Source organism: Erpetoichthys calabaricus, chromosome 6 (genome assembly GCF_900747795.2).
Source record: "Erpetoichthys calabaricus chromosome 6, fErpCal1.3, whole genome shotgun sequence".
Lineage (NCBI taxonomy): Eukaryota > Metazoa > Chordata > Cladistia > Polypteriformes > Polypteridae > Erpetoichthys > Erpetoichthys calabaricus.
Window position 1 is genome coordinate 129,283,414 of NC_041399.2, and position 21,597 is coordinate 129,305,010.

The 21,597-nt window shown below is 39.9% G+C and overlaps 1 protein-coding gene across 1 annotated transcript in view; it reads right to left on the reverse strand.

The window, feature by feature from the left end:
* Positions 1 to 2,819: 2,819 nt before the first annotated feature.
* The window catches only part of cntnap2a (contactin associated protein 2a), a 1,161,044-nt gene continuing 1,142,266 nt past the window's right edge, over positions 2,820 to 21,597 (reverse strand). Inside the window, exons 23-24 of the mRNA XM_028803276.2 lie at positions 5,050 to 5,124; positions 2,820 to 4,324 (exon numbers count right to left, since the gene is read on the reverse strand). Of these exons, the coding sequence (XP_028659109.1) occupies positions 4,125 to 4,324; positions 5,050 to 5,124 (275 nt within the window). The 3' untranslated portion in view covers positions 2,820 to 4,124. The remainder of the gene's footprint in view (positions 4,325 to 5,049; positions 5,125 to 21,597) is intronic.

The following is a 21,597-nucleotide window of genomic DNA, read 5'->3' on the forward strand; positions in this document are numbered from 1 at the left end:
GGCAATGAGGTTGTTTTGGAGAAAGTAGCATGTCCTGCTGTATACATAGGTGAGAGAGAATTCTGAGAGCTGTCCTCAATTTTATGTTCTAGAAGAGTGCCTCACGCATTAAAGAGTAAGGTATGTTCTGTGGAAGTGAGATATGACTGATGAAGGTTGTACCTGAAGCAAAGCTGGAAAGAATAGAGGTTAGAGTGATCGAGTGGATGTGTGGAGCATCATGGAGTTACAAGAAGGTGAATGTTGAGTTAAGGGAAAGACTTGGTGTGGAGCACAAGGGTGTTGTACTAAAGTGAAACAGACTAAGGTGATTTGGGCATGTGGAGTGAAAGGCAGAGGATGATTGGATGGTGCATGGAGATGGAGAGGATAAGGCCAATTAAGGTGTTACTGAAGGTGGCTTCTAATAATTTGAAAATAACTGATAATGACTAATTAGTTTTTCATTAATATATTGCTCTGATGTTAATCTATTTGTTGAATTATACCTTGAGCAAAACTAGTATCCATTATGTCCTCTTGGTTCTTTATATATATATATATATATATATATATATATATATATATATATATATATATATATATATATGTGTGTGTGTGTGTGTGTGTGTGTGTGTGTATGTATATATATATATATATATATATATATGTGTGTGTGTGTGTGTGTGTGTGTGTGTGTGTGGCTAACATCCGCCACGTGCCCTCTTTCAGTTGCAAGAAGCAGATCATAGAATGGTTGAAATAGTTTACTGTCAAATAATGCAAAGAGTAAGCGACACGTGTTTCGCCCTAATTCTTGGCTCATCAGGCGTACACACTCACTGCACTCCCTTACGGGAATCGAACCTCGGACGTCAGCTGACTTGCTGACCAACAACAAGCGTTACCTGGTAGGTAACCACCCATACAATCAGATTGTGATTCAGACTATGAATGCCGTGAATGTAATTACCCCGATCTACATGCTGTCAAATGAACGAACCATATGCCGTGGCGCAACGTTAGGGGCTTCGCCTGTAGCGCTGACGTCCGAGGTTCGATTCCCGTAAGGGAGTGCAGTGAGTGTGTACGCCTGATGAGCCCAGAATTAGGGCGAAACACGTGTCGCGCACTCTTTGCATTATTTGACAGTAAACTATTTCAACCATTCTATGATCTGCTTCTCGCAACTGAAAGAGGGCACGTGGCGGATGTTAGCCGACTTGCTGACCAACCACAAGCATTACCTGGTAGGTAACCACCCATACAATCAGATTGTGATTCAGACTACGAATGCCGTGAATGTAATTACCCCGATCTACATGCTGTCAAATGAACGAACCACACGCCGTGGCGCAACGTTAGGGGCTTCGCCTCTAGTGCTGACGTCCGAGGTTCGATTCCCTTAAGGGAGTGCAGTGAGTGTGTACGCCTGATGAGCCCAGAATTAGGGCGAAACACGTGTCGCGTACTCTTTGCATTATTTGACAGTAAACTATTTCAACCATATATATATATATGTATTTATATACAGATATAGTTTTGTTTGAAGTGAAATTGTAATTGATATTTATGTATTATTTTACCTCCTTTATTTGCTGATTATTTTATGCGCTTCCCTGCCTGTCTGCCTCTGTATTCTATATTTGTACTCAGTACATGGGTATTTATTAGAATTTATTGAGTTCGAGGGTCCTGTAACTAAGCCTGTGCAGACACTGGCAGAACAAGTAATCTCAAGCATTGGTAACAGTGCTACATGTAGTATAACTCAATGAAATTGACATTGCTGTAAATAATAATTTGAACTAAGTGCTCGCACCCTATTATAGACAATGCACTGCAAAACTCCTGATGTACTGGTTCACTGGACCTGTTTCTCTAAAGAGATTTGACAAAGAATGTGTATTTTCCATTCTAAAAAATTGTAAACTGATTAGGTATTGAGATATGATAAGTACAAATTCAGTTATTATTCATCTTATTAAAAAAATGTTGGAAAAACAATAGTTACCACACAGTATACAAAACAGACAATTTCCCTACAGAGAATTAACAAATCTTGCATTAAATTCTGACTGTTCAGAATTGTGTAGACTTTACATGCGAGAATATAAAAGCTGTAACTATTTACTAAATTTACAAAATTTAGACAGGTGAGTCTCATGGTACCTTGGAGCTTTACATTATACTCTAGGAAACTTGTTAAATATTCATCCATCCATTATCCAACCCACTATATCCTAACTACAGGGTCATGGGAGTCTGCTGGAGCCAATCCCAGCCAACCAAACCCCGGGCAGGTTGCCAACCCACTGCAGGGCACACACACTAGGGACAATTTAGGATCGCCAATGCACCTAACCTGCATGTCTTTGGACTGTGGGAGGAAACCCATGCAGACACGGGGAGAACATGCAAACTCCACGCAGGGAGGACCCGAGAAGTGAACCCAGGTCTCCTAACTGTGAGGCAGCAGCACTACCACTGCACCACCATGCTCCCCTTGTTAAATATTCAAATATTAAAATACATCACCTCTATTTGGATCTATTCTAGAAATAGCCAATTATCATGCAGTCACTGTTTTGGTTACTCATTTGCAAATCCCTTTATTCAAATGTCATCTGACAAATACTATACTGTGGTATTCTTGAAAATGGGAAATAGAATATGTTCTAAAATCACTTACCACCAGGGCATACTGTCATCCATCCACTGGGAAAAACTCATTTAATTTATTGAGAAAATTTAAACTTGTGTCATATAGACAGAAAATGAAGTGAAGACACATAATTTAAAACAAATATAGGTTGTTGAAATAAAAGACATATAAATAATTGATGTCTAGAATGCAAACCTTTAATTATTGCCCATGTTCAGAAGAGCCCCTTAAAACAGTTCCTATTTTTGTAAAAAGGAATAAAATAGTTTACATGAATGAATACACCCCAAAATGACAAGGGGTACAGCTCATGCCAGGACAAGTATAATTTATTATTTGTTAACATTAAAAATGTGATTTCTGGGGAATATTATTCTTAAAAGCTGAACACTGCAAACAATTGCTTTGTCCCCGCAGGCCTGTCTTTGGACAGCTGTTGAAGTAAAATTCGTAATTACATACTTTAAATATTTATGCTTCCTAATTAGTCTCTGCTTTGATCTGCAAACTGAAAATAACTGTAAGAATATTTAAATGCATGTTGTGATGATTCTAATAAAGGATATGATCCTGATAAACCATTTTGTCTTTACATCAATTTCCCAGGTCTTGGCAAACATCATGGATTAGAGAAAAGTAGCTCTGTGATGGGATATGTTGCTTGTGATGTTTGGGGGCAACTACATCACAAGCAAACCACCGACCTGCTGACTTTTAGTGGAACAACTGTTTTTAGTGTGCAGTGGCATTCAAAACACAACCAGACAAAACAGGTCATTCTGTATTGTGCGAGATCTATATATGTGTTTGCGTGTAGTGTCAAAGGAAATTTAAATTAGAAAAAGAAAAGGGATTTTTTTTGTTTGTAATTACAAATTTTGGCAACACAACATGTGCAAACTTAAATGTTTTGCAAAAGAAAATGAATAATGTAACTCCAAAACAATTTTCATAATGTTAGACCGCTAAGTGGTATGGCCAAGTTGGCCAATACTGTATTCTTTCCCATTTTGTAATATCTGTCAAAAACTTTTAAATACAATCTAAACGTCATTTTTGTTATGTAAATCTCTATTATTATACATGTAGAATGAATTAAACAAAAATATTTACATTGGGCATTTGGCATACATTATTATTTTGTGTACACTATTCCTGTATCACTTGATATATTATGTTTGGAAGCTTAACAGGATTCTGGTCAGTTAAACATTGGCAGGTAAAAGTATCGTAAAATCTGAACAATAACGAAAGAACTACAATTTTTAACAAACAAAATTTACTTTCAGGTTAAAAAGCAAGTTCTTTCAAATTGTTTATGGTATAGTATCAAAACTCCCAAGCATAATATCAATACTTTTGAGTTTCTTTTACTCTTGGGTTTCTCCTGCTTAGGTTGATCTTCAGCGATGTGCTGACATTTAATCTTCTTTTTCTTACAGCCTTTCTCAACTCCTCTTCAAGTCTTGTAAATGTTCCATTAGATAAACCATTCCTTTTTACTCTCATCAATCGTTTCTGTGAAGTTGGGGTCATTGCTCATGATGGCGGCATCAGCATTATCTGCACATTCTGCACCCTTTGCTTCATTTGTGTGGTATGTTCCCTTGTGGCGGAACATATATCGAATCAGGAATACCAGTGTGCAGAGGATAGTGAAAATCACTACTGCTATAACCCCTAAAAATAAAAGGAGAAGATGAAAAAAGAAACAAACAGAATATTAACGTGAGGCCGGCTCAGTACAGATGAACTAGTGAAGGAGGCCAACTTGTTGCAGACTTTACAGTTTCCTTCTTACTCTCTAAAATGTTCAATACATGTAGTATATATTGATCATATTAAAACTAGATGATATATTATTTTTAATCCTCATTATAGTTTTAAAAAGGTAAATCCTAAATAGCAAAATACTTTCAGTATACCAAATAACAAAAAGGCACCAGTTTGGCATTATGTATTTCTGTGCTTTCGTTTTCCTTGCCATTAGAGTTTTCTATTTACTAACTGCGTGGCTAAATACTTTTCTGTAATTACTTTAATTATGTTATCTCTATGATTGATGACACTTCTCTCAGAAAATAAAAGTTAAAGTTAAACTGTTTTGATTTTAATTTTGTTCTTTGTTTTTAATTTTTTTTCTATTTGGTCATTCTGGTCTGTGTTCAGACCATAGTGTATATGTGGGTGTGTGTGTGTGTGTGTGTGTGTGTCTATCTATTTATCAGCAAGGAAAGGATGTTAAAAAATATGTGAATAAAATAAAACATAGTTGCCAAACTTAAACACACAGGAAAATAAAATAATGAATTGTGTTCATAAAATGGATGTTGTCATTTAATCTTTTTAATAAGATTATGTAACAATTCAATACCCTGAGAAATCTGTCAGTTAGCATTTCTCACCTCCAATAATGGCTGAGTTTCGGTTCACTCCATCTGGAATCACTCGTTCTTCATTTAAAGGGAAATCTGGACTAGCTAAAGAGATATGAGAGCAAAACAGACATGCTTATTATGAATAACGCAAATAAGTACAAATAATAGATAATACATCTCCTATTCTAAAACAGATTTTGAAAAAGTTTCTGTGGAACCTTTTTGAATAATAAAATATGATTTATACATTCATTTATTGCAATCAATTTGAATTCATTTTGAGTTTGATTTGAGTTTGGTTCTTGCAAAAACCTTCTAAATCCTAAAGAAGAGAGAACTATCAGAAAAATATATCAATAAATGTCTGTACTGGGGTAAAAAATGTGCTTTTTTAACATTTTGTTAAAAAAGACTCATAAAATGTAATATGTGTGTATATTGGAATTATTCTAGGATTATATAGATAAGATGCAACTTGGTATCAAGGCTTGAACTGGGCTGGGAGTCACCATTCTAATTTCAACATACAATACAAGCACCTTTTCTTAGTGCACCAGTGAGTACCGCTAAAATGCATCCTGCAGCTTGAAGCTTTACTGTGGACAACAGCCACCCCCATTTTGATCAAATGTCATTGTATCACCATAAAAGGAGTACCACCAGTAATTTGGTTTCATATCAAGCATTGGATGGTATGAAAGATGCAAATAAAAAAGAAGCAGTGATTTCAAAATTCACTTTCCATTACAAGGGGTATAAAGACAAGATAAATATTTAGTCTGCTCAGTTTCATTTTTTTCACAAATATACTTACATTCTTGTCTTTGGTAGCTGGCAACAGATTCCAAAAAAGTCGGGAAGGGGCAGTTAGGGCCAATAATGATTTAAAAAAGAAAATAATGATTTGACTGCGGTGGGTTGGCACCCTGCCCGGGACTGGTTCCTGCCTTGTGCCCTGTGTTGGCTGGGATTGGCTCCAGCAGACCCCCGTGACCCTGTGTTTGGATTCAGTGGGTTGGAAAATGGATGGATGGAAATAATGATTTGAGTAGAAAAGGATGGTGTTCAGCAGGTAATTGTAATCCTGTTTTGGTATAAAAACTGCATCCAGCAGAGGCCTTGTCATTAAGGAGCAAAGATGGGTGAGAAAATGCATGAGAAATCATTCCGAAGTTTAAAAACAATGTTTCACAAAGACAGATTGGAAGGGATTTGGGTATTTCACCCTCAACAGTGCATAATATAATTAAAGGATTCAATGAATCTAGAGATGCGGTGGGCTGGCGCCCTGCCCGGGGTTTGTTTCCTGCCTTGTGCCCTGTGTTGACTGGGATTGGCTCCAGCAGACCCCCGTGACCCTGTAGTTAGGATATAGCGGGTTGGATAATGGATGGATGGATGGATGGATGGATGAATCTAGAGAAATTTTGATACGTAAATGACAAGGGTACAAACTTAAGATGACTGCCCATGATCTCCAATCCATCAGATAGCCCTGCATCAAGACCAGTCATTCATTAGTAAGTGATATAACTACATGGGCTAAGGAATACTATTTAGCAAATCTTTATCAAGTAGACAATGCTTAGTTACATCCGCTAATGCAGGTTACAACTGTACTGTGCGTAAAGGAAGCTGCATGCTAACAGTGTCCAGAAGCACCTTTGACTTTTCTGACTTAGCAGTTACCTGGGAAGGGCACACAGTTGAGAATGTATGCCATCCATCCATCCATCCATTGTCTCCCGCTTATCTGAGGTCAGGTCGCAGGGGCAGCAGCTTCAGCAGAGATGCCCAGACTTCCCTCTCCCCGGCCACTTCTTCTAGCTCTTCCGGGAGAATCCCAAGGCGTTCCCAGGCCAGTCGAGAGACATAGTCCCTCCAACGTGTCCTGGGTCTTCCCCGGGGCCTCCTCCCGGTTAGACTTGCCCGGAACACCTCACCAGGGAGGCGACCAGGAGGCACCCTGATCAGATGCCCGAGCCACCTCATCTGATTCCTCTCGATGCGGAGGAGCAGCGGCTCTACTCTGAGCCCCTCCCGGATGACTGAGCTTCTCACCCTATCTTTAAGGGAAAGCCCAGACACCCTGCGGAGGAAACTCATTTCAGCCGCTTGTATTCGCGATCTCGTTCTTTCGGTCACTACCCATAGTTCATGACCATAGGTGAGGGTAGGAACATAGATCGACTGGTAAATTAAGAGCTTCGCTTTGCGGCTCAGCTCCTTTTTCACCATGACAGACCGATGCAGAGCCTACATTACTGCGGATGCCGCACCGATCCGCCTGTCGATCTCACGCTCCATTCTTCCCTCACTTGTGAACAAGACCCCGAGATACTTGAACTCCTCCACTTGGGGCAGGATCTCGCTACCAACCCTGAGAGGGCACTCCACCCTTTTCCGGCTGAGGACCATGGTCTCGGATTTGGAGGTGCTGATTCTCATCCCAGCCGCTTCACACTCGGCTGCGAACCGATCCAGAGAGAGCTGAAGATCACGGCCTGATGAAGCAAACAGGACAACATCCATCCATCCATCCATTGTCTCCCGCTTATCCGAGGTCGGGTCGCGGGGGCAGCAGCTTGAGCAGAGATGCCCAGACTTCCCTCTCCCCGGCCACTTCTTCTAGCTCTTCCGGGAGAATCCCAAGGCGTTCCCAGGCCAGTCGAGAGACATAGTCCCTCCAGCGTGTCCTGGGTCTTCCCCGGGGCCTCCTCCCGGTTGGACGTGCCCGGAACACCTCACCAGGGAGGCGTCCAGGAGGCATCCTGATCAGATGCCCGAGCCACCTCATCTGACTCCTCTCGATGCGGAGGAGCAGCGGCTCTACTCTGAGCCCCTCCCGGATGACTGAGCTTCTCACCCTATCTTTAAGGGAAAGCCCAGACACCCTGCGGAGGAAACTCATTTCAGCCGCTTGTATTCGCAATCTCGTTCTTTCGGTCACTACCCATAGCTCATGACCATAGGTGAGGGTAGGAACATAGATCGACTGGTAAATTGAGAGCTTCGCCTTGCGGCTCAGCTCCTTTTTCACCACGACAGACCGATGCAATGCCCGCATTACTGCGGATACCGCACCGATCCGCCTGTCGATCTCACGCTCCATTCTTCCCTCACTCGTGAACAAGACCCCGAGATACTTGAACTCCTCCACTTGGGGCAGGATCTCGCTACCAACCCTGAGAGGGCACTCCACCCTTTTCCGGCTGAGGACCATGGTCTCGGATTTGGAGGTGCTGATTCTCATCCCAGCCGCTTCACACTCGGCTGCGAACCGATCCAGAGAGAGCTGAAGATCACGGCCTGATGAAGCAAACAGGACAACATCATCTGCAAAAAGCAGTGACCCAATCTTGAGCCCACCAAACCGGACCCCCTCAACACCCTGGCTGCGCCTAGAAATTCTGTCCATAAAAGTTATGAACAGAATCGGTGACAAAGGGCAGCCCTGGCGGAGTCCAACTCTCACTGGAAACGGGTTCGACTTACTGCCGGCAATGCGGACCAAGCTCTGGCACCGATCGTACAGGGACTGAACAGCCCTTATCGGGGGGCCGGTACCCCATACTCTCGGAGTACTCCCCACAGGATTCCCCGAGGGACACGGTCGAATGCCTTTTCTAAGTCCACAAAACACATGTAGACTGGTTGGGCAAACTCCCATGCACCCTCCAGGACCCTGCTAAGGGTATAGAGCTGGTCCACTGTTCCGCGACCAGGACGAAAACCACACTGTTCCTCCTGAATCCGAGGCTCGACTATCCGACGGACCCTCCTCTCCAGGACCCCTGAATAGACTTTTCCAGGGAGGCTGAGGAGTGTGATCCCTCTGTAGTTGGAACACACCCTCCGATCCCCCTTCTTAAAGAGGGGGACTACCACCCCGGTCTGCCAATCCAGAGGCACTGTCCCTGATGTCCATGCGATGTTGCAGAGGCGTGTCAACCAAGACAGTCCTACAACATCCAGAGCCTTATTTTGAAATACAAAATGCAACAGTGAGGACCCTTTACTTATTGGTGAAAATAATGGCACAAAAGTACGACTGAAACACTAAATAAATTGGTGTCTTCAGCACCTAAACATTTATTAAGGGTTAATAATAATAATTCTTTACATTTATATAGCGCTTTTCTCATTACTCAAAGCGCTCTCCACACAGGGAAGACCCGGGAAGCGAACCCACAATCTCCTTACCGCAAAGCATCAGCACTACCACTGTGCCACCTGTGAGGATTGTGAGAAAGTTGTAAATTCTTTACTTTTCAAACATTTTTAGAATATGTTGCAAGTATCAAGTGTTTATTTTTGAAATAACAGCACAGTTCATTAGTTGTATCATCAAATAATGAGTGGTTATATCATTTACCATATTACTGCTTTGTTTTTATTTGCATTGTCAATACCATCCTAATATCCCATTCGACTTTTTAAAAAAAACTGTGAATAAGACTATACTGTAGGAACTTAAACAAGAATTTACCAGAGAAGTGCCTCTGTTGGACTAGAAATTTGGAGAAGCAAGCACTTGATTAGATGATAATAGAAAAGGGACACTGGAAGAAATACAAATGTAAAAGAAAATACTTATACTTATACTCTATACTATACTATACTATACTATACTATACTATACTATACTATACTATACTATACTATACTATACTATACTCATACAAAGATATGAAATAGGTGTTTGGGACCTTGCAGTTTACATGTTATCATATTTATCAAAAAGTCAAGTTTACATGGAGATATTATAGTCATGGGGGACTTTAATTATCCAAATATTAACTGGGATAACCTTGCAGATGGAGGAGCACAAGAGCAGGAGTTTTTAGAAGTAATCAGTGACTGTTTTTAACACACTATGTTAAAGCACCAACATGGGGTGAAGCCTGTCTGGATTTAGTATTTTGTAATAATCAGGATAGAATTGACGGTGCAGAGGTGATTGAACCACTAGGGTCAAGTGACCATAATGTAATACAATCCTCAGTATTTTGTAACAGTACAGATGCAAAGGCTAAAATTGTTAAGCTGAACTTTGGTAGGGCAAATTTTAAGCAGATGCGACAAAGTCTAAAAGGGGTACACTGGGATAAGCTTTTAAGCGTGGAGACAGTCAAGGAGCATTGGAACAAGTTTAAAAATGTTTTACATGTAATGCAGGACAAATACATACCTAAGTTTGGAATTAATAGGAAATAAAAAAAAAACTCCAGAGTGGATTAATAAAGATTTAAAAAAGAAGCTGCAAAGGAAAAAAACTGCTTTATAAGGCATATAAGAGTAATGACTACGAAGTGAATTGTAGAGCGTATGAGAACATGAGCTAACCATTAAGAAGGATATCAGGGAGGCTAAAAGACAGTTGGAGAGGAATGTAGCAGATAAGATGAAAGAAGACCCTAAGAGATTCTTTCAGTATTTTAGTAGTAAAAGAGCAGTCAAGGAAGAGGTGAAGTGCATCAGAAATAGTAAAGGAGAATTAAAAGATGCAGACAATGAAATAGCAGAATGCCCTAAACTTACATTTTTCTGGGGTCTTCACAAGTGAGCAAGTGGATAACCTCCCAGAGGTAAACGGGACTACTAAGGAGGTACTGAGGGAATTGGAAATTGTAGAGGGAGAAGTGCTGCTCAGATTAAATAAGCTGAAATCAAACAAATCACCAGGAGCAGATAATATTTACCCTTGAGTTCTTAAGGAGGCTAGTAAGTACATATATAAACCCTTGACACATATTTTTAGGAAGTCACTGCGCACTGGAGAGATTCTAAAGGACTAGAAAATGGCAAATATCATGCCATTATATAAAAAGGGTGACAGGGAAGATCGAAGCAACTATAGGCCAGTAAACTTAACATGCATCACAGGAAAATTAATGGAAGGAATTATTAAAGATAAGATTGAGCAACACCTGGCAAGGACAGGAGTTATTAGGAACAGTCAACATGGGTTCAGAAGAGGGAGGTTGTGTTTTACTAACATGCTGGAATTCTATGAGGAGTTAACAAAAGGATACGATCAAAGTGGAGCATATGATTTTATTTATCTGGACTTTCAGAAAGCATTTCATAAGGTGCCACATGAGAGGTTGGGCATCAAACTAAAAGAAGTGGGAGTTCAGGGTGATGTTTTTAGATGGGTGCAGAATTGGCTCAGACACAGGAAGCAGAGGGTGATGGTGCGAGGAACCTCATCAGAACTGGCCGATGTTAAGAGTGGTGTTCCACAGGAGTCAGTGCTAGGGCCGCTGCTATTTTTAATATTTATAAATGATTTAGATAGAAATATAAGTAACAAGCTGGTTAATTTTGCTAATGATACCAAAGATAAGTGGATTAGCAGATAATTTGGAATCCATAGTATATCATTACAGAAGAACTTGGGTAGCATACAGGCTTGGGCAGATTTGTGATAGATGAAATTTAATGTCAATAAATGTATTACACATAGGAAATAAAAATTTTAGGTTCGAATACACATTAGACCATCGGAAAATCGAGAGTACACCTTATGAGAAGGATTTAGGAGTCATAGTGGACTCTAAAGCTATCGACTTCCCGACAGTGTTCAGAAGCCATTAAGAAGGCTAACAGAATGTTAGGTTATATAACACAATGTGTGGAGTACAAGACCAAGGAGGTTATGCTCAACCTTTATAATGCACTGGTGAGGCCTCATCTGGAGTGCTGTGTGAAGTTTTGGTCTCCAGGCTACAAAAACATTCAAAATAGCACCACTAGAAAAGGTCCCAGAGAAGAGCGACTAGGCTGATTTCAGGGCTACAGGAGTTGAATTATGAGGAAAGATTGAAAGAGCTGAGCCTATACAGCTTAAGCAAAAGAAGATTAAAAGGTAACGTGATTGAAGTGTTTAAAGTTATGAAGGGAATTAGTACAGTGGATCGAGACTGTTATTTTAAAATGAGTTCATCAAGAACACGGGGACACAGTTGGAAACTTGTTAAGGGTAAATTTTTCACAAACATTAAGAAGTTTTTCTTTACACAAAAAATGATAGACACTTGGAATAAACTACATAGTGTGGTAGACAGTAAGACTTTAGGGACTTTCAAAACTCGACTTGATGTTTTTTTTGGAAGAAATAAGTGAATAGGACGGGCCAGCTTTGTTGGGCTGAATGGCCTGTTCTTGTTTAGATTGTTCTAATGTTCTAATGTAAGTGCTAAGATGTTCAACAATAAAATGAGTTGTGCTCAATAAGGAATCCTTTCATAGGTGTCAATCTGGGAGCAGGCTGTGTCCTGTGATCTCGGTAGAAGCAGGTAGGTTCCCAGCCTTTGCTAGGGTATTCACTCAGATGTTAAGTCCTAGTACTGAGGAAAACTGAGAGCAAGGTGGAGCTTAGCTATTGTTGAGGTTGTTCAGAGGTTAGTGTTGTATCCTTTTCAAAGGTAGTCAGCCCTTTCATTCCAGTGTTAAGTATTGTGGTATGTACATGCTAAACAAAGTTCATAATTTAGCCATTTCCAAGAATAACTTGTCCACTAATAAAAAAAGCCTTTGGAGGCTAGAGTGTCTTTGATAGACACTTTCAAAATAAAACAATGTCTTCAAATAGTCTGTATACATTGTGTGAAATCGCCCATATGCATTATTGTATAGGGTTTTGTTGAAATTAAAATTTAATCTACCTTTTTGTAGTGTCATTGCAAACTGTGCACACTACAGTTTTAACAGCAAAGAGCACAGTGCTATAGCTGTCTGCAAGATTTGTGACCTTATATGGTATGATTCTGATATGACTCAGGCGCCGCCGAGAATGGCAGCCTTTTCAGCAGCTCCGACTTTATATTTCTACCCTTTTTCTCTTTTTTTATTATTTTTTATTGATCACTCCTATCACTTTCTTTAATGTGGATTCGTTCCCTGGACACTTTTACTTTTATAACTGTGAATTTGCCCTTGGGATTAATAAAGAATCTATCTATCTATCTATCTATCTATCTATCTATCTATCTATCTATCTATCTATCTATCTATCTATCTATCTATCTATCTATCTTACAATGGGCCAGATGTACAAATAATTACATCTACAATCCTATAACAAATAATGTCAAAAAAAGTTTCCACAGCAGGCAAAAGCAAAAACATGGTTATGGATATTGGTATGACTGATGCATACAGGTGCTTTCTGATGTAAAAAAAAAAGTTAACCATATATACGTACTGTATGCATTTTAATAAAACTATGAAAATTCACATTTTAGTTAAGACTGTCCACAGGGCATCCTTCTCATGTGGTCGTAAATGGCAATAAAGCAAACATTGCTGAGGTGTTCCATATATGGCCTCATACCCATTAGTTTAGCATTTTTTCATGTTTGATGTTGTTGATGTGTGCACAAGTAAACTTCACTTCTTGGCTCCAATGTGTTCTTTCAGAGTCATGAGGTACTCGAACAAAGTTTATACTGTAAATGATCACAATGCATTTGATTATACTTAGGACTGCCATGTCTTTATTATTGATAATATTGTGGACTGGGAGATTTCCTTTCTTTCTCCTCATGCAAGAAACAGCTTTATGATTCAAATTAATAATAACTTGATATAGGCCTTTTATCCATCAATTTTTAAACGATTTTTGGTTTGAAAACAGCTGCACCCTTTGTTCCATTTTCTAAATTCATGGTCAGCAGTTACGCTATTCTACTTTAGTAATTCTTCTTTAATATCATGGGGACACGGTGGTTGGTACTGCTGCCGTACAGCTCAGGTCACCTTTTTGACCACAATAATTGGTCCAGTATAGTCGGCAGAGATTTCCCTAGCCCTCAGGGAACCTTTAAAGACTATTGCTTCATTACAATCCATTGAAATCTAGTTCAGTTAGTCCTTCCCCATTGACTTTAATAAATTTCCCAGAGTCTGGCGAATATCTCAAACATTTCTGTGATTTCAGGGAACTCATGGCGAAGTGAAATTGGCAATGTTCACTCATCACTAATCAGCAGTAAATTGAAACAAATGACTAAGAGGAGGGACCCATCATTATCAATGAAGGTCACAGAAAGAGAGAGAAAAGAAATGTGTCTTCAACATAGTTTTAAACAGTTCAATTGAAGATGACTCCTTAATGTAATTAAGTAAAGAATTCCACAGACGAGGTGTAGCAGTAGACAATTGACTGGTAGATCTCAGCTCACTGGATGGCTGGTGTAAAGCACACAATTCAGATAAATAGACAGCAGCATACCCATTTACTGATTTAAAAAACAGCAGCAAACTTTTTAAATCCATTCTGATATTTACAGGCAGTCAGTGCAAAGAGGCAAAAACTGGAGATACAGAATTAAACTTTCTTGCAAAAAGAAAGCCAAAAACATTCAGTAGCATTCTGAACCAACTGCAATCTGCGTATCAGGCATTTGCTAATCCCATAATACAAGAGTTACAGTAATCAAGCAAAGAAAAGATAAAAGCATGGGTAATTTTTTTAAGATAAAAAAGAGGCTTAACCTTGGCTAAAAGACAAAGCTAGAAAAAGTAACTCTTGACCACAGAATTAATCTGTTTCTCAAAAGAGAGGCCACTGTCAAGAATAATGCCAAGATTCTAGGCTTGATGTTTGCAAAAATCCATGAAAAAACCAAAAAGTTCAAAACCAATTTGAGCTTTGGCTGCAGGACCAGCTATAAGCACTTCCATTTTATTTTGCTTAAAAGCGAGAAAATTGTCAGCCATCCAGGATTTCAGCTCTACAAGAAAATTGTGCAGCCAATTCACTGCAGAGTTGCACCTGGGAATATAAACCTGGGTGTCATTAGCATAACAGTGAAAAGAAATATTAAACTTCTTAAAAATAGCTCCTATAGGATGAAGATATATAGCAAATAAAGTAGGACGCAAAATAGATTCCTGAGGAACACCACATTTAACAGGAGCAGTAGACAAAAAAGAGGAATTGAAAGTCACTGAAAGTCACTAGTAAGATATGACCTGAACCAGTTAAGTGCAGTTCCTTCAAGCTCCACCAGGTTCTCAAGCCGCAACAGCAAGATCTTATGGTCAATAGTGTCAAAAGCTGCAGAAAGATCTAGGAGGTCAAGGAATGCTGCCCCACCTGAGTCAGTAATAAGAGAGATGTCATTAAACACTTTCAGGAGGGCCGTCTCAAAACCATGATACCGCCTAAGATAATATGGTCAACCAACTGATTATAGCTAATTCTTAGTAATATTTTAGCCAAAAATGGCAATTGAGAAATCGGGCAATAGGATCTAAATCTGCCTTTTTAAGACAGTTTATTTGGATATAAGTGCCTCCATTTTAGAGTGATAGTGTGCCCATTGCTATGACAATATATCCCATAATTCACTGGCAATATGTGACCTCTAATGTCATCAACTTAACAGTACTTTGTTCATTGTGTGCGATCATAAATCATCCAAGATTTGGTTATTATAACCTTATACTGTACATGCTCTTCATATTGTTTTGATGTTTTGTAGTTTATAAGCACTTAGCTTTGTTATTTAGATCTTTGACTTTTGGTTAGAGTTTAGGGTTTGATGGCAGTTCCTACTGGTTATGACCCTGGTACAAAATTCTGACTACATATTTTCCTCTTGGTCCTTTATCATACCTGTCACGTTTGAAACACAACAAATATAGTTGGCTATAATAGGAAGTAAGATCTGGGACTGGACACTATTGCTTATTACAGTAATTGTACAGCATTTTGTATTGTCAAGAGAAAGATGACCACCATTATCTGGAGTGACAGACTTCATTAAGGAGTTCTGAAAAGGGAGAAACAGCGTATGACACAGAAGTTGTGTAATTATGGATAAAAATTGGAAAACAGTTATTTGTTTTGTGTTTTGTTTTATTTTTCTTATGTTAAACAAGCGAAAAATACAAGTTTTTTTTTTAATTATAGGCAGTTAAGAAACCAAACAGTACCTCAGAGCTTCAATGTTTTTTTGTTTTTAACTTGGTGTAAATAGTACTTTGACTTATTACTTATAACATTCTGATTATAAAAAAGGTTTGTGTGCTTTTAAGGTGCTGAAGCATGGTCACGTGAAAACCGTGGAGTGTGCAGTGAGCATGTGAGTTTGCGAGATGTACCTCGTGAAAGCTGGAACTACTGGAGCCACTAGAGAAAATTTAAGTTTGTGCCTTTGTTGATAAAATGTAAGTTCTTATGTACATATTTAGAAGTCAAGTGTTAAAAGTTAGAGAGAAAACTGTTCTGAATTAGTAGTTAGGTTAATATTTTACATTAGTTAGTGTTTATTATTATTAGCGTAGATCCCATTAATACCATTCAGTAAAGTAGAGGATGTACTCTGTTTAATATAGATTCAGCCTGTAAATTATTGGGATATTGCATTAAATCTTTAAGAGATGTTGTGTATTAATATGGATATAAACTTGTTACATTACCACATTGAAATTGTAATTGCAAACACCTTACGTTGAAAGTGAGAAGCTATAGCGCCACCTATTGGACATTTGTGTATTGCATAGTGAAATAACATGTATATATGTACTAAATGTCTTATTTTGTTGTTTGCCTGTTAGAACCACACACATACTCACCTACCTGTACAGTTGTTCTACTTCATGTGAATTTCAGGCATTTCAACATTAAAGCAATGTTCCTGAAATGGTTGGATTAGTTCCTGTGTTCTAACCAACACATCACATCGACTACAGCATATTGCAAGTCTGTCTTCGCCACTTCCTTTCCAATAATTTGTGGTCCTTCGAGCTTGATCGCAGTGGTTACTGGTGCAACATGTATCCTTACTCCAACCAGCAAGCTGGAGCAACCTATCCAAGAAGACAGTTGTGCCCTCCACGTTACTTACAGGATTATGATTTAATCTATGCAGGCTATAGGGTTCTAGAAGCATCATCTTCACTCTGGCCAGGAGTACTGCACACAATTTACCAAGAAGAGGATTATGATGCCAGCAGAATGTTGTTGCCTCAAACTCTGCAAGCTCAAGCAACACCAAATCGTAGATAACTAGAGATGGCACCACCAGGAGCATAGAATAATTCTCATGTAAAGCTACAGCTTGAGAGAGACTATGAACACTCACAATCAAAGACTGCTAGCCTTTCTAATATTAGTCCTGACTCATTAAGAAAGGCGGCACCAGTTCAAAAAACAACAAACTGTCTATCAAACACCAGTGCCATCTCCTAGGACTTCAAATGCCCCTTGCAACTACAACTACAACAAATACTTACAAAGAAAGCAGAAACTGTGGGAAGGAGATAATGTAAGTAATAACAGTTTTAATGCACCTTTATCACCTGTCCATGTGCAGGAGGGTCTTCAATCTAGCCAGGAGTCTGATGCGATGCTTGACCTAATGGAAGAGATGGTGGCATGGAAGCGTGAAATGAGAGCCCAAAGTAGACAAGCCAGAACTCCACCCTACTCTTCTCCACCTAGGCCAGATTCCTTTTCCCATTTGAATCGTGATGCACATCCTCAAAGGACACCAACCAGGCAACATCCACCCTTACATCAGTACTGTGTGGATCTTAACACACCTGCTCCTAATCCTCTTCCTCACCTGCCTCACCAGTCTCCTCTGCAGCCACTTCAACAGTATATCCTGCAACCTCCTAGATCCATGGAATGTGATCAGTACACCCTTGATCAACCCCAACGGGAGTAGTTTCCACAGGCACAAGAGACCTTCTATAGGGGACCTAAACCTTCAATCCCAGACTTCATCCATAAAGATCCTGGTGAGTTTTCACGTCTCAAGATAGTTCTAACCAACCTTCTCCCTGCAAGCAGTACAGAGCTATTCAAGTACCAGATTTTGGTTGAGCACCTGAAGCTAGAGGAAGCCCGTTTAAGAGCTGATGCATACCTGAACTCTCCTTACTCATATACTAATACCATGACAGCTCTCACTGAGAAATATGGACAACCTCATAAATTGGCTTTAAAGAAAATTTCAGCAGTCATGAACTCTCCAGCTATTCATAGTGGAGATACAGAAGCTTTTGAGAAGTTTGCTTTTAATGTGCAAGCATTAGTAGGTATGCTGGGAACCATAGGGCCTGAGGGTGACATTGAACTCTGATGTGGATCTCATGTAGCTCTTCTGTTGACAAAGCTTCCACCAGAACTTCGGGTGAACTTCCACAGACACATGCTACATAGACCAGGAGCAACCTATACTTTACTTGATCTCTCAACTTGGTTAAAATTTGAAGTGTGGTGTCACAATTCAGGAGGACAGTCCAGACAAGTGGAGAAACACAGAGAAACTAAACGTGGACCAAAACCAACTACGGTAGGGGTACTCAAACGGCGGACCGCGGTCCACAATCCGGACCGCCAAGACGTTTTTGGCGGACCGCGACTGTCTTCTGCGTAAGTCAAAAGTCCGAATATAAAAGCACCAAAATTATTGTTGTTTTATTATTTACTCTGTAGCAGGGTTGCCAACTGGTATTTTTTATGCCAAATAACTGAAATCTGGCATTTTTGAAAACTGTTTGGCATATAAAATTTGCGTTTGGTCATCTGGCATTTTTTGGTCTTTTTTACAATGCGAACTATCCACCAAAGTCAGAGCTCCGTTCGCATAAGATCGACGTCCTTAAGTCGTCGTTGGTAGCGAGTTCATCGCTGATGACGAAAGCGACCACCACACAATCAAATGTTACAGAAGCTTCGCTACGCATTGTTTGGGTTCTTGGCAGACATAAGAAAGCATTTACTGATGCAGAGGATGTTAAAGAATGCATGATGTCTGCTTCTTCGGTTCTGTTTAGCGACAAAAAGTGTGTTGAACTGATTCAGCAGATACCATTATCAGACAATACTGCTAGTCGTCGTGCAGATGACCTTTCTGACAATAGATGGATAGATAGATAGATAGATAGATAGATAGATACTTTATTAATACTAATGGGAAATTCACATGTGGTCGGTGGTCAGTTAATATCAGATCTTAAACAGGCTAAATTGTTTGCTCTCGCGTGCGATGAATCCACTGATAAAACTGACATGTCTCAACTCTGTATGTTCACAAGATTTTTTGATGGCCATAATTTTGTTGAAGACTTTCTGACATTACTACCGCTAGCAAAACAGACCCGCGGTGAGGACGTGTTTTCAGCATTATCGCAGTTTATGCACGCAGCTGGATTGGATGTAACAAAAATGGTTTCCCTTACAACAGACGGGGCACCAGCAATGACTGGTAAAGATAGAGGACTTGTCACTCGTATGAAGGCACTTCAGCCCAACCTTGTTGCTTATCACTGCATCATTCATCAGTCTGCCCTCTGTTCAAAACTTTGTGACGAACTGGCGGAAGTGATGTCTACTCTTGTGAAATTAGTGAATTTTTTACGATGTAATTCGTCTCTGCAGCATCGTCTGTTTCGTTCTTTTCTTGAAGAGATGTCTGCAGAATTTGGAGATTTGCTGCTTCACAATGACGTCAGATGGTTAAGCAAGGGCCGTGTGTTGGAAAGGTTCTGGAATCTCCGTGAAGATGTAGCTGACTTCCTGCAGTCCTTGAATACAAAGAAGCTGCAGAATTTTTAACATTTATTCAAGACAGTGACAAGGTCGCACTGCTGGCATTTCTTGTTGATATTATGGGACATATAAATACACTGAATTTGTCACTTCAGGGTGCAGACAAAACCGTTGTCGAATTGCAAGAAAAATGTTGTACCTTTGAAACAAAACTGAGCATTTTCATCAATGACTTGGAAGGTGGCAAGATTCTGCATTTCCCAAACCTGAAGAGCTGCATGACAGCTGATCAACAGGCATGTTTTCAGTTGATTTCCACATTTCTACATCATTTGAAGGTCGAGTTTGATGAACGTTTTAAGGATTTCAGAAAACTGAAGCCTGTGTTTTTGTTTGTTGCTGACCCTTTCATTGTCCAGCCTGACGGTGAATGGACTCAAACCCGTCACTGTTGCAAATGGAAGCAGCTGATTTGCAAGCTTCTCACGTTTTGAAAGCAAAATTGAACGAAGTCGGCATAACAATTTTTTGGTCAAAGTTTGTTCCAGATTCTCAGTATCCTGCTGCAAAGAAACTGGCGATTTCCGTGCTCACTATGTTAGGTTCAACATATTCTTGTGAATGTGCGTTCTCCACTATGAACACTATCAAGACGAAACATCGAAGTGTATTTACCGACCAGAACCTCAGGAATGCAATAAGAATTGCACTGACTGGTTACTCACCGAACTATGCTGCCATTATGAAATCGAAACAACAGTTTCACACTTCACACTGGGTCACAATCATTTACGTACTAACTGTTGTAATTGGTGTGTTAATTGCAAGTAGTCATGTGACTTTTTTGAATTGTTTTCCATGTTTTGTGCATGTCTTGGTCTTCTGTAAAAATGTTATCATTTGTGTTGAATCTATTACTAGCCTCCTACAGACCTACACCTACAGTCCTACAGACCTATACGGTAAACCTAGCTATAGCGGACCCCGATGGTTGGTGGCGAACTGAATGTGGACCGGCATTCAAAAACTTTGAGTACCCCTGAACTACGGTCTTACTTGGAGCAAACCAAAGCTCTGCGACTGAGACTTCCAACCCTTCTATGGATGAAAGAAAAGCCTAAACCTTACTGCCTTATTGTGAAAATACTGAGCACTTCCTTAGTCAATGTCCTACATTCTAGCAGTTCACTAAAGAGCAGATTATAGACTGGATCAAAACCAAGAAACGGTGCTGGAGGTGTGGACATTTGCATCAAGCAGCTCAATATAACCTCAAAAACCCTTGCAATATATGTAAAGGGAAACATCTTAAGGTCTCGCATGAAGTTAACACTCTCCCCCCAAAACAGGATACCTGTGTGCTGAGTTCATCTAATGAGACGCTTTATGGTGACAGACCCAGCGATGACAGTTATGTCTTGCTTAAAGTAGTTAAGGTAATGCTTTATAATGGCAACAGAGCCTTGGAAAACTATGCAGTATTAGACGATGGCTCCAAACAAACTCTTTTGCTTTCAGCAGCAGCCAAAGAGCTTGGCTTGGAGGAAGAATCTGAACAGATGATGTTAAGGAAAGTTAGACATGACATTGAGACATTGGATGGAGCATCAGTTTCATTTATGCTAACTCCTGCAGCACAACCACAAAGGAAGATCCAGCATGCCTTTACTGCAACGCGTCTAGCATTGGGTGAACATTCCTACCTGGTGACTACTCTTCAGGAGAATTATCAACACCTTAAAGGCTTGAATATTCCTCATTTATATTCCTCCCCTTCTACTCATTGGAGCCGACCATCCCCACTTACTCAACCCACTCGAGCCTGTACGTCTTGGCCCACCAGGAGGACCAGCAGCAATCAAGACTACATTGGGATGGACATTGCTAGGACCTGTAAGGGGACTTAAACATCAGATGTCTTCCAAGCAGTGCTTGTTTTCCTCCTTCCAGTCCCAAGATACTGAACTGTTTAAAAATGTGGAAAGACTTTGGCAACTAGTTTGTTTGCCCTATAGGAATGTTGAATCAGTCACTCGATCCAAGCAGGATAAAGAAGCCAT